Genomic DNA, 17,446 nt, shown 5'->3' with positions numbered 1-17,446 from the left:
GATATTATGAAATTTTTTGAAAATTTGGATGTGATTATGAGAGCTCTATAGATGAGCCAGGGTGCAGATTAGCAAGCTACAATGTTTCCCATCGCAATAATTGTGTTAAAGCGAATCAGACAGTGGTAACCGATGTACTTACTAGTGCTACTCCTAATGTAAGCATGGTAAGAAGAGCTATACAGACAAGTCTGGGTACAAGCCCACGCAAATTAGCAGCACTCCTGTGAGAAGGCGACAGACCACAGTTTGAAAACTTGGCACGAGTGCCAGATGATTAGCATTGCTCCTCGTGTTATTAATGTGGCTACCACAAGCCAACACATGATGCGTAGCTGTAATTGTCTACTCTCCTCATCAACTCCACACCACACGCTTGCCTGATTTCCTCGGCATCCCTTGAGTATGTTCGGAATACCATACTCATGGCGAAGACATCATCATTGACGTGATTGACACAGGCATATGGCCTGTGAGCAAGAGCTTCAATGATGAGGAACTTCACGACATTCCGAAAGGATGGAGTGGCATTTGTGACAATGGAGGCGATTTGAGCTTCAAATGCAATAAGAAAATAATCAGTGCTTGATACTACAAGAAAGGCTTTGAAAAGCACTACAAATGTAGCACTGATATTCTTAGGGAGTAAATCCTATCACCTCAAGACAGTAATAGGCATAGGACACACAGCTTCTGCTGCAGGAGTGGAGATGAACAATGCTGACAGTGTGTACAATGGCAGAACAGCGAAAGGGATGACCCCTAAACTGGCCATCTACAAAGCTTACTGGAACGATCATTGCACCCGTGTGACCAACTAAAGAAGATAGATGATGCAAGTTGATGATTGTGTCCACGTCATTTCAAAATCAATCGGTTCAGACAACTTTTTTTTTTTTTTAAAACCATGAGAAGAATATAGTAACCGTTGCAGAGTTTGGGGCTCATCAATCTTACTATTACATGCATCACCATATATTATCAAGTGGAATTATAAGGAGTTTATTATCACGTGCCAATAAGAGGGAATATTTGAATGTTGGCATCAAGTATCACAGCTTCCATTGCATTCCAATGGAGACTTCTAATATTGACCATTGGTAGGAATTTTTTTTTTTGTCATATTTAATGCTATACCAAGGTGGCATACCTGTTATAACAACGATAGTCATCATTTGGAGGATAATGTGTATCAGACTTCATTCTCTATGGATTTGCGACCATAATGACATGTCTCTATACATGCATTGGTATAGTAACTTCAAAGTATTAAAGGTTGCCACAGTGGGCATACGAGGGCAGCATATATATATATATATATATATATAAACTAAAAGGTGAGCAACTAAAAATACCACATTTGTGAGTAGGACCTGCCTCCCAAGCCAGTGAGAGACATCGCATGGAGTAGGGTCATTGCTATGCTGAGATTTGATAACCTGCCACGCGTTTGGACATCCCATGGAAGGATAGACTCGCAAATTTCAACTATCCACACTTTGTGGATTAGGAAGTAGATCAACCAAACTTTAGTCATACACGTGTCAATCTAAAGGATAAGGTCGAGCAAATTAATCATAAAATGAACTGAGACTTCAACAGCTTGCATTGAGGTCGGTTTCCATGAATTTGAGAATCTCTAACCCAGCAATAAAGGTAACATAAATCAGAAAGGAAATAAAATAAGATGGTTTTTGTAAGAAAAAATCAGCACCAGATGTACCTTTGTAACACAAAAGTATGTCCTTCCGGACTCCCAAATTCGGCGGCCAATGATATATTCACGATCACTACAGAAAAAGGGAAACTGCAATTTACAGCATATATCAATATCAGAGACCAAAATATATATAAAGGGATTTCAATTTACATTTAAAGAAGACAAATATTACCTTTCTAATCCAGTGGACTATCATGGTTCCTGTTACTGGGCACTCCTCCAGAGTCTTAAAATAAATAAGCATGTTATCCCACTTGGGTCGGAAATTATCATCCCAGAAGAAATCTCTCATTATCTCTGGAGTCACATCATCAATTACCGTCCTGCTACAGTATGCAGTAGGACCAATCTAGGTAATGGGATTGTGATTGGCACGTAATAGAGAGTCAGTATGCATGTTATTCAATAGCATCGGTTGATAAATATACCTAAATATTGTTAACAAGCATACAATTAAAAATTGAAATATATAACTAACAATTGTTAACATGCATATACATGATGTTTATACAAGAATTTTAAACCGTACGCTTTCAAATGTTCAAGTTGGCAGCTCCAAAATCAAATGAATTATCATCAGCAAGTTGTTTTAAACCATAAATTCAACCATTGGTTACCCTACCAAATCCTAAACACATAAAGAAGAGATCAGGATGAAGATGCTAATTACTATCATGCAATACTTTTTAGTGAAATGACTCATCAAAGAGAATTTACTTAATGAAATGATTCATCAAAGAGAATTTACTTAATGAAATGACAATTCAAATATGTGCCTGTTTTTAATAATACACCATTTTTGGGAGATCTTAACTCATTAGTGCTGGTGAGCCACAACATCCAAGGGATGTTATTAAGAGTTTCAATTGACTCCATCTTACAGTCCCATTTTGTCTTCCAAAAGACCAGTGAAATACTATGATCTTATAAAGCGATGAACAGGTACCTCTGGTTCATAACGCCATGCTTGGTAGGTCATCTTCGGTGTTGATCGGTTCATTATTTCTTGCCATGCAGGACCTCCATCTTTTATTTCCAGCAAATGGCACAAGTTCTCTAAGTCCTTGTTAGTGACGACGACCTCCTCCTTTCCAACAAATGATGTGCTGCAAGTGCATATCAATCGTCAGATGGAAATGAAAGGATCTATGCCAGTGCACTTATTAAAAAAGTAGAGACTGATATCTACATATTTCGAAAATGAAATATTGTATGAGCATCAGAGGGGCATAACTTTTAACAAGCCTGGATACATTAGAAAAATTGTATAATTGATAATATGAAAGGGGTGTAAAAACTTGCTTCCAAAAACCAAATCCAATTCAGTGAAGGAATCAGAAAAATCACTGTGCTTTATGCTTATCTCATAGTTAAAAAATTTAAAATTTAAAAGATTTAAATACCAACCAGCTTGAAAGCATAACTTTGCAATACAACCCTTAACAATTCAGATAGCAAATAGATGTAAAAGATAAAAAAATCAGAATGGCTGAGACTAGAGCAAAAGCATAATAAGTTATTAATAACAGTGACAACTTTGAATATCTATTCCAGCAATAAGGGGTCTCTATAGCTATATGAGTTGGGTTATCTCAAAAATATGGTGTCCTATTCTAAACCAGTATTTGCAGCCCATACATATCCCATTACCTAGATTGGTCCTTAAGGTACTGATTAATCAGAGTCCTCCGATCAATAACATGGACATTAAGGTACTGATTAATCAGAGTCCTCCGATCATCTTTCCAATCTGCATCATATTTTATATTTTTGTTATCATAGCTCCATAAGTTTTAAATTTCTGAACAGCCAACCCTTTTGCCCACAAAAAGAAAGCTCAAAGGGCCAGCTCTACAACCACTGATACATATTACATATAGAGAAAGGACATTTACAAACTAAACCCAAAAAATTAACAATCTTCAAATACTGAAATTCAAATGAGGTGAAAATGATTTCCCAAAGAAATTATTAGGGAAAATCCATGCATCTCCATCCAATCACAATAATTTGGAAAAAGGAGAGGGTTGAAACAACATTTTCCACCTGCAAAAGCAAGTTATGGGAATCATGATCTGTAGTTGCTTTGGAAGTTGCTTTGGAATTACCACAACAAATCACCAACGCAGATCTTAAAGTGCTCTTTACCACTGTTACACCAAGCAAAATGCTTAGTGAAAAATAAGCTAAAATTACACTCCAGTTCACAGTAACACAAGCGGAAACAATCGAAACATACATGAAAAAAATCAATTCTATAAAATATAAACCATGATAGCTCATAATCATACCTAATTGAGGAAGACACTGGCAAGAAGACAATTGTGCCTTATCTTTCCACCAGTATGATTGCTATTTACAGGACAAAATACAGAAGAGAAGCTCTCCAATGGAATAATAAATCAATTTGCCCCTCACCAATAACAATCCAGTGTAACACCTGCACTGGAGTGCATCAGGACACTAGGACACTAGGACGAGTTTTCAGGCTGGGGGGACAAAGGGCCTCAATTTCGGGATGCCAGGGGGATGGCTTGGGGGGGTGCTGTATACTATACATATAGAACTTCAAATGCTAGTTATAAAATTATTTCAGCATAACCTGCCTAATTGAAATACTTGAACATAGCAAAATTGCAACAAGAACCAAAACCATTGAACTGTTAATTCTGTAACTCTGATGTATCATACTGGTCTGATTACAGATTGTACGAATTTGTTCTTGCATGAAATTCCTTATTAAATGAAGGCCTATATATAATTGTATTTATCCTAGTGGTGATTGGCGTCTCCTAGAGTCATTGTTGTTAAAGATTAATCTTGATCATTTTAGTTTGTTTGTTCACTAACTGAAGTCTTCTCCATTAGGGGCCGATTTCAAGGAAAAAAATTAGAGGCTGACCTAAAGAGGGACATGTCCTTTCTAAGGACATGCCCCTTAGTTGCTATATTTATAGGGTGTGATTGTGGATAAAGGACACACATTGAAACTAAGTCTGCTCCTTTAGCATTCATTGCCTCGTACAAATTATAGCAAATATAAATATTTTCTTGCAGAACTGTATATCCAAGAAGACAACTCAATATACCGTCCAGTATTGTTAAAGACCGTCTTCAACAAGATAGAAAGGCATTATATATCTGTTTGATTGTTCAGAATTTGCAGAAACTTTACCTGGTATCAGAGCTTTGGTAGTAGAACCTAGGCTCTGCAAATTGACAATCAGATTTAAATATCTAGCAAACTCCTTCCATGGCTAGCACATTCAGACCCGAATATAGGTTTGATGGAAAAAAACACTTCGTTGCTTGGAAATTCAGAATTATGATGATTCTTGAAGACAATGATGTAATACAGTTTGTTGATAAAGAATTCAAGCGACCTGATGTTGATCCTCATAAAACTATCTAGATTAAAGGAAATAGGAAAGCCATGCAAATCATATTCGATGGAGTTAAAAATGAAATAGTACCTATACTAATGAAGCATCAGACAGCAATTAATATGATGAATACATTATTAAATGCATATGAGGTTAACAGTGCAACTAGAACCCTTGCACTAAAGAGGCAACTAAATCATATATAGATAAAGAAGGGAGAATCTATGAATTCATACTTCCTAAGGGTAGCTAGTCTAAGAGATGAACTTGGAAGTATAGGGACCATAATTGAAGAAAAAGAGCTAACACTTGTGGTTATAGATGGGTTACTGGATTCATGGGAAACATTCTCACAAGGAGTAAGTGTTAAAGACAATCTTCCAGACTTTGATAGACTTAAAGGAGATTGCCTTCAAGAAGAATCTAGGAAACATAAGAAAGGAGGAAAATTGAAAATTGATGATGAAGAACTTCATATTCTCAACACAAATTCCTATAAGGTAAGAAGAAGCACTTCAAGAAGAAGAAGGGTAATCAAAGAAATGACAAACCTAAGAAAGATTTATACAAAATAAAATGCTTCAAATGTGAAAAATTTGGACACTATAGATCTAATTGCCCGAAGAATACAAACCAGCAAGTAAACTATACAAACATTACTACAAAAGAAGAAAACTATGATCTTGAAAATTGTGTATTGTATTTTGCACTACCAAATGAAGTATTAAGCAAAGCATGGGTAATTAATAGTGGATCATCTCAACACATTACAGGATACAAAAAAGTATTAGAGTCAATATCAGAAGAAGTTGATGGTGAAGTTACCACAGGTGATAATTCCTCTCATTCAATCAAAGGAATTGGGAACTACACCTTGAAACTGAAGTCAGGTATTTCTCTACATCTCAAAAGAGTACTCTATGTACCAAGAATAAAGAAGAATTTAGTCTCTGTTACAACACTTGAAGATGATGGACATAATGTTGCATTTATAGATGGTAAAGTAATGACCTAGTCTAAGAACTCTTCATTTAAGAAATCAAAGTTGATTGGTTAAAGAAAAGGATACTTGTATGAATTAAACATAGAACCTATTCAAGCCTTAATTCATGAAGTTGTTGATATAAATGATAATATGGCATAGAAGGTTAGGACATCTAAACTTCAAAACCTTTTTGAATATGGAGAAGATGGTTACCGGTTTACCTAAGTTGAATAAAGATCATTCAAGCATATGCAAAGGATGCGCTCTAGGTAAGAACACCAAAAGTCCATTTCAAGATAGCACTAGAAAAACTAATAATGTTTTGGAATTAGTCCACTCAGATTTATGTGGACCTATGTTTGTTCCTTCTCTTGGAGGATTCTAGTACTATATACTTTTTATAGATGATTTCTCTAGGAAAACATGGATTTATTTCTTAACACGTAAAGAATCAGAAGAAATCCTTAAGAAATTTAAAGAATTCAAAACCTTAACTGAAAACCTATCAGGACACAAAATTAAAACTCTTAGGACTGAAAATGGAGGGGAATATACTTCAAATTTGTTTATAGAATTTTTGTAAATCCTTATAACCCACAATAAAACAAGGTAGTAGAAAGGAAGAATAGAACAATTATAGAAGCAGCAAGAGCTAAGATTTTTTATCAAAATTTAGAATATTATCTTTGGGCAGAAGCCTCTTGTACTGTTGTTTATATTCAAAAGAGAAGTCCTCACTCCCACCTTAGAGATAAAACTCCTGAAGAAGTCTTTTCTAAGGTTAAACCTAATATAAGCCATCTTAGGATATTTGGGTGCCCAGTATACAATCATGTTCCAAAAGAAAAGATAACTATGTTAGAACCCTCCGGGAGGAAAGGTACTTTTTTCGAGTATAGTGAAAATCTAAATCATGAATCTAAGTTTCAGAGGGAGAGCATTGGAGAAATTGAAGATGAAATTCAAAATCTTAATCTTAAGGAAACTCAAAATCCTAAGAAAAGACCACTTTGGGCTATTAAGACTGTAGAGGAAGTACAAGACTTCGTTGCACCATCTAGAACCTTCAAAGAAAGCAAAAGACCTAAAAGATTTTCTAGTTATGCAGCAAACATGAGTGATTTATCTAAATCAGAACCAACCAATGTTTCAGATGCTATTAAACATATAGCTCGAAAAGATGCTATGACGAAAGAATATCAATCCATTATTAAGAATGATGTTTGGGAAATTGTTCCAAGGCCTGAAGGAGAAGTTGTTTCTTCTAAGTGAATATTTAAAATCAAGCATGTTGTTGATGGTAGCATTGAAAAATATAAAGCCAGATTCATAGCCAGGGGATTCTCTTAGAAAGAGGGAATTGGTTATGAAGAAACCTTTGCTCCAATTGCCAGATACAACTCTATAAGAGCAATCCTAGCTATTGCAGCATCGAAGGAATGGAAAGTACATTAAATAAAAACAACATTTCTGGATGGAAAAATTAAAGAAGAGGTATATTTGGAACCACCTGAAGGATTTGAAACTCATAACCCTAAAGTCTTTGTTTGCAGGCTCAAGAAAACTCTCTATGGGCTTAAACAGGCTCCAAGGGCATGGTATGAAAGAATTGATAAGTATCTCTCCAGTTTAGGATTCTCCAAGAATGAACCTGCTCCAAATCTCTATTATAAAAAAGATAAAGATGATATGATAATTTTGATACTATATGTTGATGATTTACTAATAACAAGTGATAATCATCTTATAGATCAATGCGAGAAAGATCTACTCAAAGAATTTGAAATGAAAGATTTAGGACTCCTTCATTACTTTCTAGGACTAGAAGTATGGCAGAATTCAGACAATATCATACTTAATCAAGGAAAGTATGCATTAGACATCTTGAAGAGATTTGGAATGTGGAACTGCAGACCTATGTCTTCTCCAATGGAGACTAATCTACACAAACTTAAGGAAGCAGCTGCAGAATCACCCTCCATAGATTCTACTCTTTACAGATAGATGATTGGGTCTCTTATGTACTTGGTAAATACAAGACTTGATATTTGCCATGTTGTTAATGCTTTAAGTCAGTTTATGTGTGAGCCAAAGGAGATTCACCTAGTTGCAGCCAAACGCATTATAAGATACAAGGCACTCTTAATATTAGGCTCAAGTATGAAAAAGTTGATTTGGACTTACATGGGTACACAGACTCAGATTGTGCTGGAAGTGTTACTGATGGGAAAAGCACTTCAGGATGTTGTTTAAGTTTAGGCTCAACGATGATATCTTGGATATGCAGAAAACAGACATCAGTAGCACAAAGTTTCACAGAAGCTTAATACATTATCACAGCAATGGCCTCTCGAGAGGTAGTTTGGCTTAGAAAGTTACTTCTGGGATTATTTGGTCAACCCATGAATCCTACTATTATTCATTATTATAATCAAAGTTCCATTAAGCTTTCCGTAAATCCAATTTTTCATAACAAGTCCAAGCATATTTTAATTCCTTACCATTATGTAAGAGATGTGGTAGATAGGAATACTGTAAAGTTAGAATAGATGTGCACTGCAGATCAAATAGCAGATATTCTTACCAAACCTCTCTCTCAAGTGAAGATGGATCACTTCAGAAAAAGACTTGGTATGGTTGAATTATAATACATTTGTATTCTTCCATTATTAATGAAATAATTTTGAAATAAAATTATTATTGTCAGGCTATTGATTGTTATGGGCTTCACCATTTGTATTCATTATCTAAGAGGTGACGATCTCTAAGATAATGAACACTTATATAAAAGACATTATGAGAGATGATGATCTTATAGATAATGTGTTGAACAGTGGAGAACTATTGTTAGATTTGGATGAGTTCAAAATCATATTGTGATGTAGACATTTCTATGACTGAGTCACAACTTGGATAAAGGAAGAATTTAATCATTCTTCGGATTTTATCCTATGCACTCATAGATCTTAACTCAAGATCATATTTTGATATAGGCCTACCAATACTTATGAGTCACAACTTGGATAAAGGAAGAATTTAATCATTCTCCAAATTTATATTATATATTGCATTCCATGCAATACTGTTATCAAGAGTATCAATCTATGCTTATTCATCTTAATTGATGTTGGTAGATATGTTATCTCTCAGTATGATTATCAAGTTAAGAGGGAGTGTTAATTCTATAACTCTGATATATCATACTGGTCTGATTACAGATCGTACGAATTTGGTCTTGCATGAAATTCCTTATTGAATGAAGGCCTATATATAATTGTATTTATCCTAGTGGTAATTGGCGTCTCCTAGAGGCATTGTTGTTAAAGATTAATCTTGATCATTTTAGTTAGTTTGTTCACTAACTAAAGTCTTCTCCATTAGGCATCGATTTCAAGGAAACAATTAGAGGCCGACCTAGAGAGGGGCATGTCCTTTCTAAGGAGATGCCCCTTAGTTGCTATATTTATAGGGTGTGATTGTGGATAAAGGACACACATTGAATCTAAGTCTGTTCCTTTAGCATTCATTGCCTCATACGAATTATAGCAGATATAAATATTTTATTGCAGAAGTGTATATCACACGAAGAAGACTCAATATACCGTCCAGTATTGTTAAAGACCATCTTCAGCAAGATAGAAAGGCATTATATCTGTTTGATTGTTCAGAATTTGCAAAAACTTTACATGAACATTCAACATAGTAACATAATACATACCCAAGAGTATCATTCAAAATTCAAAATTCAAATAGAAATTCAAGTACCCATCTTGGTGGCGGCATGGTGCGGAATAGCGGAGGTACCCGTCACTTCCCTCTAAAACTACAGTTGATTCCCAAACTCCAATTGAACCTCAACAGATCTTTAAAAAGATGCTCCTTTAAATTTAAAAATATGTGGTTAAGGGAGCCATATAAAGGACTCAGTTGCAGCATGGCAGAGTAAAGTCAGGTTGGGCAATAAATCTTGGTTATATCTTGTCCCAAATCAAGAATAATCCAAAAGTTTGGAACAAGACACATTTCAAGGACATTTTTACACAAACAGAGGACTGAAAGCAAATTAGTGGAGCAAAATGCAGAAATCACAAGATAGCATGAGTTCTAATGATTTTTGAGAAAGCAAAAGATCTAAACCAAAAACTATCTGATATTATATCAAGAAGAGGTGTCTTGGAGGCAAAAATCTAGGGAGATTTGGTTGCAGGACGGAGAAAGAAATACAAAGTTCTTTCATTGATCGACCATTGAAACTAGAAGCAGGAATAGGATCTCAGAGATCCGAAAAGAAGAGATTAATTGATATTTGGAGCAAATAAATAAGGAAGTGGTCAAATTCTTTGAAACATAATTGAACAAAGATGAGGTAACTAGTGAGGAGGAGAAAGCCCAAGAGCAAGAGAAGATCTTGGGCAATATTCCAAGGATCAACATGCCCAAACAAAAAAATTGACTTATAAAGCTGCCATACTAGAAGAGGTCAACAAAGCTACTTTCAAGCTCAATCTAGACTAGGCTCCAGGGCCAAAAGGTTTTCTTGTTGACTTTTCCATAAATGTTGGGATATAGTTGAACAATATCAATCTAATGCAGTTGAGGAATCAAGGAAAAAATGACAATGCTAGGATATTTAAACCACACTTTTGTGGCTTTAATCCCTAAGAAAAATGAAGCACAAGCCATTAGCAATTGTAGAATTATAGCTTTGTGCAATACGGTATATAAGTAAACCACTAAAATAATGGCAAACACATTGAAGGAGGTATTAGAGGTCGTCATATCAGCAAAGCATAGAGGATTTTATCCTGGAAGATCAATTGTATAAGGTATTATTGGTCATGAGGCTATACACTCAGCAAGGAAGGCAAGTTCAGCAAGTACGAGTAGTAAAGTTAGATATTTAAAAGCTTATGATATGGTCAGCAGGCAATTTCTTTTGGAAGTATTGAGAATGTTTAGTTTGATGATAAGTGGGTAGTGGGTGAGCAGTTGCATTTCAAGCCCTAAGTTTTTAGTAGTATTTAATGGCTCTCAGCAAGACTTGTTGGCAGTGCATGAAGAAGTAGGCAAGGATTATAAGAGCACTACCAGATGCATATTGTGCGGTGTCTAGGATGCAAATTAATCAGAATATTGGAGGTTTCCTTTCTTAGCACAACCTAGATAGCAAAAGGGTATAGCCAGTATATGAGAACTTTGGATAGCCAACTTTCTTGTTTGGTTTTTACGTATGCCACTATCTGCAGGAGTTAACAAGAACTGTTATTGGAAAATTTCTGATAAACAGTTGCAATAATAGATTGGAGTCATGGAAAGGGAAATGGCTCACATGAGCTGAGAGAATATTGATGCTAGGGTTTGTTTTATCACCCATTCCTATTTATTCTATGTCATGTCTGAGGATTCCTATAGCAATTGACGATATACAGACACAGATCATGCAAAGCTTCTTCTGGAGTGGAACAGCAGAAAAAAAAATCCCCCAAATTTCCCAGGGAAAGGTCTTCTCTCTGAAAGAAGCTAGGAGAACAAGTTTTAGACAAATGAAAATCATGAATCATGGGTGCAAACTTGTTTCAGCTTTGTATACTAAAATAAAATCAGAAATGAGTCAAGATTTTCAGAAGAAAATATATTGTACTCACCCTACCTATACTGGATTGTAGAGACCATCACCAAGCATGTAACCTGGGAAGCTAGGGATGGAAGAAGTACTTCATTTTTAAATCTGGGCAATAATCAGAATTTGGAAGCAGTCGTGGAGGCAACATGTAGAGCTTGGGGACATAAGATCAGAGATTATAATATTACATAGAAGAGTCAAGGGGGCAGGGGCGGGGGCTGGGGGTGGAGTGGACAGGGGATCTGTCACTGAAAATGGAGATCTCTACAAGGCATTGAAACCCTGGAAGAGCAAAAGAAACATCTTATGAGGTTTTTGAAGGATAAGGCTTTAATTCCCTCAAGTGAGGAGGATGTCGTTAGGTGGAGCAGCTCTAAATCAGGTTACTATCAGCTCTAAATCAGGTTACTATAAGGTTAAGATCGGATCTAAGATAAAAGAGGCAGTCTTAACCAAGCAAAATTGGTCTCTCCAAGAACAAAAAGGTATTGCCAAAGGCAAGAGTTTTCTCTTGGTTTGCAGTATGAAAGAAGATACTCACAGAAGATCAATTTAGAAAGCTTTGCATTACGGGTCCAAGTAGGTTTGTGTTATGCAAAGAGAGTGGAAAAGATAGCTGAGCATCTTCTCCTTAACTATCCTTGTGCTACATACTATTAGAACTACTTTATGAATAAGCTTAATTGTCAAGGACCTTGTTGTGAGGTTTACACACCATCGCCCCAAAATTTTTGGGGACCCCCTTTTTCAGGCAAGCCTTGGCCATTTTCACAGACTTTTGGAATATTTTTTTCAGTTGCCTTAGCAAATTTTTCGGAGTTGTTCAAAAAAAATTCGATTTAGAAAATTTTACAATTTGGATGCCTTTCGGCCAAGAGGGAAGTCTCTGGATTTCTTTCTTCACCTAGTCTTAGCTTGATTTTCCAAAACTTGTAATTTTTTCCATAGGCCAAACAAATTTCAAAGATAACAATTTTTTTTTTCAATGGTTAAAACAATACTCAACAAGATAAATTTACAAATTTTTGGGACTTAAACGAATTATAAAAATTGGATATAATTGTATAGACTTGAACATTTCCAAAACGAAATTTTTAGATTTAATTGTTTTGGAAAGTTTTGAATTTTTGAGTGAAAAGAGAAAATTTTGTGATAGTGAAGTTAATTGGAAAAATCAATTTTGAATGCTAAAAAAATTGTCTATTTTTGGTAAAAAATTGAAATTGCATTGCAAAATCGAAATGGACTTAATTGCAAAATTTTGCGTTAAATTGGTTAAAATTGCCTTGAAAATTTTTAAAATATTAAAAAAAAGATTGGTAAATTAAAGTTGAAAATCGATTTTAGCTTGCTAAATCCGGTTTTAAATGATTTTTTAATTACTAAAACGTTATTAAATGAAAATTTTAACATCTCCAAGGCTTTCTTAATTTTATTTTGCAATTTTTGGTCCTAACCAACAATTAAATGTGCAAATTTCACTATAGGCAAAATTAATTTTGGCTTGGCATTTGAATTGGGACCATTTATGAGACATTAATTTAATTGTTTTCTCCTATAAGTGCTGGTCGGCCAGCTTGGAGGAGTAAAGGGAAAGTGGTATAAGAGGGCTCCTCCCTCTCCCATTTCTCCATTCCATTACAGCCTTCTTCTCTTTGGCCATTTTTTTCCCTTGGAGCAGCCTTCATGCTTAGTGATTTTCTCTTTAAAGAGCAGATTTTCTATGCTTTGGTGATTTTGCAAGGGCAGATTTTGGTGCTTAGCGATTTTTTGCGCAGATTTCAAGTGTTTGGAGATTTTCCAAAAGAGAGCAGATCTGCATATTTTCTGCCCTAGGTGATTTTTTGGAGCAAATTCAGATTTTTTCTTGCTTGGGCGAATTTTGTGGAGGCCTGATTTTCTCTAGAATGGCTGCGAATTTTGCACCAGATCTGGGTAATTTTATTTGGCAGAGGATATGTGATCAAAAGTCTGATTATTGGTAAAGTGTGGGCAGTTTTAAAGAGATTAAAATTCTCATATTTTTTCCAAAAGGCTTGATTTCCTAAAGTCTGATCCAAATTCAAAGAAAGCCCGGCTATTGGTAGAGGTAAAATTCAATTCATTTTAGAACTGAAGGTTGGTTTAAAGGTGGATTCAACTCCTTGTTCTTGCTCGGTTTTGTTTGACCTATGTTTTTCTTGCATTCATCATCCACCACTTCATCATCCCATCTATAGGTTGAAGTTTGGAGAGATAAGTGTAGATTTCATGATAGGACACTTGGAGAGGCAAAAATAAGCTAGACCACCCGAAGAATGAAGTTGGGAGATATAAGTGTAGTCCATCCTAAGGTAACGAAGAGGTAGAAATAAGTGGTAGTCCCACCCTAAGTTGAAGATTGGAGATTGATAAGTGTAGTGATAGGACTTGGCGAGGCAAAAATAAATTAGAATCTATCTATAGAAAGAAGGTTGGAGATCGATAAGGGTAGTTCATATCACTTAGAAAGAAGGGGCAAAAATAAGTGTTTAGGATGGTAGATGTTAGTGCAAGCAAGAACTCTAAGGGAATGAATACTAAAAAAGACAAGGAAGAGATGATGTCTAAGACCACCTTTTTCTCGAAAGTGAGGCGAATAACCGATACCAATATCGGTACAGTGAACATGATACAGCTAAAGGACAGACTGAAGGAAGGACAATCCCCTATGGCACAGAAGATTTTACAAAAGCGGAATTGTACACGCGGCGGCCTTCCCTCCTACCTTAACTTGTCCAAAATTGGTAAATGTTTGATTTGGTTAGTAAATCCATCATTTTTTATGAAGGGAAGAGAGTGTTAGCAAACATTGGTGGACAAGTGGTCCAAGAAGCATTTAATATTCCCCAGCATAAAAGCATGACAGTGGTTATGATGGATCAGGCGGCTAAGTTATTTCAGGATAATCAGGAGGCTTACTTCATTCCTCTAAAGCAGAATTGCTTACACGAAGGCAAGAAGGGAGTTACCAGGTCGTCAAAGCTCACCAAGTCGGACTTCAAATCAGAGTACGGCGATCTCATTGTGCTTCTCAGTCGGATCATGGGCTTAGCTCAAGGTATCCAATTTGAAAACTGGATGTACTTCTTTGTTGATGGAATTGAAAATGGAAAAAGAAGATTTGATTGGGCTAGAATCATAAGCGAAAATTTAGAATTGCAACTTAGGACCGTGCAAAATCAGAAGCAATTCTATATGGGGTCCTATCTTTTCTATCTGATAGCGAGATTGTACGAAAATCCTAGACTTAAGGCCTTAAGAGTAATTGGCAATGGGTCGAGGCAATGTTTGGTGTACAAGTGCTACCCACAGCTTCATTTGCACAACACCAAAGATTATAAGATGTTTTGTGACGCCTTTGCCATGAAAACGGTAAGGATATTGCAAGGGACACCTGCTAAGAGACTCTCAATGGAAGCAGAAGCAAAAGTCAAGAATTGGTTCATCCAATTTCCGCAATTCACTTATATTAGAGTGGCAGGAAGCACAGCTTGTCCCAAGAGACTTCCAAGGTACCCACCCGACAACGTAGTTTTGATGGAATTGGCTAGGCAACTTGAGCATTATGACAAAATGATGAAACTTAAAGGTGAGATAGGCATTACCTTCTCATTTGGAATTGGCAATGATAATTGCCCAAATCCTATCACTTTTGCAGCTACAGAGAAAGAATTGGAATGGTATCATCTAGGATGGTACAGAGCAAGGCAAGGATTCAATCCTAATGGTCTTATCAAGGCATCTCATAGAAATACGTTCAAACATGTTCCTACTATAGAAGATTTCTGGGCCAATGCATAGGATGACTTTCACATGAGGAAGCTAGCTTTCTCAAGATTGTCGGTGAACATGATGAGGGCGATCAGATGGAGAGGCCTTGATATTCTTGATCAACTGGAGGATGATGAAAATGTGTTGAGAGAAGATTATAATACAGTGAAGGGAACAGAGTTGAATCCAATGGATTGGAATGATCACCAGGATCCTCCCTTGGAGGCAGTCACAAGAGCAGTTGATTTGCACACCGAGTCATAGTACAAACTTGGGAAGAAACACGGATGACATGGAATGTGAGGAGATCCAGGACGGCATAGTTTCAATCAAAGAAAGGTTGAGGAAGGCAAATGAAAGGATTGTAAAGTTGGAGGCCGAGAACAAGTACTGGAGAGATTGTCAACCTATCCAACAGTTGCACCAAGCAGCCCTTCCTCAAGACAACGGGAGCAACATGGAAGAGATATCGGCTCAGCTGTGTGAAGTCAAGGATTGGATCCATGATACGATCCAAGATGGACAAAATTTCTTGCCTTCCTTTGTCTTGACATTCAGGTCACTAGTGGCTATTAGAGATAAATTCAGAATATTTGAAGGTGAATGGAAGGGTTTCCTTCCAATCAAGGATTTAGCTATTCCCAAACTACAGGCATTCATTGAGCTCCCAAAGAAATATTTGGAAAGGGCCAAGTTGATTGATGAAGGGGGATTGAGTACGGTAGAGTCTTGGTTTGTTGCCTTGACTACCAGATTGAGAATACTTGAAGAGGTACAGAGCAAGATTGCACAGCATACCCCAGGTGTTGACACTTCCATTTCAACCATGATGAGCGACGTTGGGGCTGCACTTGATTTTGAAGATATCAAAGAGGAGAACATCAATGAGACAGATTTTGGATCGAGATTGGATGAGTTGGGGAAGGTTGTCATCAAGAAGAAACATTTGGGCACCCTTGCCTCCCTCAATGCCTTTATCGGATATGCAAAAGAGTATGAGAAGGACCATGAGAAGACACTGCAAGCGGCATGATGAATTCAACTGAGCTCAAGATGAAACACACACCTTGTCCTCCCATGAAGGAAGTTAATGACAAGCTAGCCAAGTTCATTACTTTGGCTAAAAAGATGAAAAAAAAGGGTAGAACTATATTAGAAGAATATTTGATGTAAGCCCAAATGGCAATTTCTCTTTCTTCTTGGATAGGACAAGTGTCTAATTCTAATTGGCTACCATTTTAGTGCCTTCTCATTGGTTGCCACTTTTCCTTTTTTTCATTGGTCCATTGATGAGGTGGCTTCTTTTCATTGGCCAATGGGGTGGCAACCCTAATTAGGGTTTCTAGGATCCAATTTGGATCATTGGATTTGCCTCTTAATCTCTACCATTGGTTGTAATTTTGGCCTCTATATAAGGCCATTTGCTCTCATTTGTAAAGGGTCGAAGAAAATTGTTGCTAAGATAATACCAAAATTGCTTATCTTTATCATTGTTGTGATTTGCATGGTGATTAAGAACATTTGGTGTTATTGCATGGTTTCTACTTCCAATAGTTAAAGTTAGATTTCCTTTGAAGTTGTTAAATAGATTTTATTTTGAGAAGGTTGCTAAGTATGAGTAAGAAGTAGATGGATAGTTGCATGGTAACATTAGTGGATGTTTGATAGGGATCTATAAACAAGGCCACTAGCATCCTAGCAGCTTGCTGGGAAGCCTTGTGTGGTAAACTAGTTCTTTTCCTTTGAACCATTGCATCTATGGAGGTGGAGTCGCCGGTTAGCTTTCATTAGATTCGATCCCCGTCTATTCGCTAATCTTTCCATTCATAAGAGGACTAGAATAGCAAGCAGTTGAGTAATTGAATTTCACTCTAGAAAATTAGGAAGATAAAAGTCATTAGAAGCATTACTGCCTCCTTACACAATCAACATTATCTGGCACT

General features: G+C 36.3%; 1 protein-coding gene across 1 annotated transcript in view; it reads right to left on the bottom strand.

Moving 5' to 3' along the window:
• The window catches only part of LOC149552984 (uncharacterized), a 74,899-nt gene that overhangs the window by 30,497 nt on the left and 26,956 nt on the right, over nt 1-17,446 (bottom strand). The window contains exons 2-4 of the mRNA XM_089788508.1: nt 2,667-2,826; nt 1,893-2,069; nt 1,724-1,807 (exon numbers count right to left, since the gene is read on the bottom strand). Coding sequence (XP_089644634.1) covers nt 1,724-1,807; nt 1,893-2,069; nt 2,667-2,826 — 421 coding nt within the window. The remainder of the gene's footprint in view (nt 1-1,723; nt 1,808-1,892; nt 2,070-2,666; nt 2,827-17,446) is intronic.

The sequence above is a fragment of the Cupressus sempervirens genome, chromosome 6 (genome assembly GCF_028749045.1).
Source record: "Cupressus sempervirens isolate cs-2001-9-10 chromosome 6, ASM2874904v1, whole genome shotgun sequence".
NCBI classification, from domain to species: Eukaryota; Viridiplantae; Streptophyta; class Pinopsida; order Cupressales; family Cupressaceae; genus Cupressus; species Cupressus sempervirens.
Note: the sequence above shows the minus strand (reverse complement) of the source record. Positions and strands in the feature narration are given on the sequence as shown.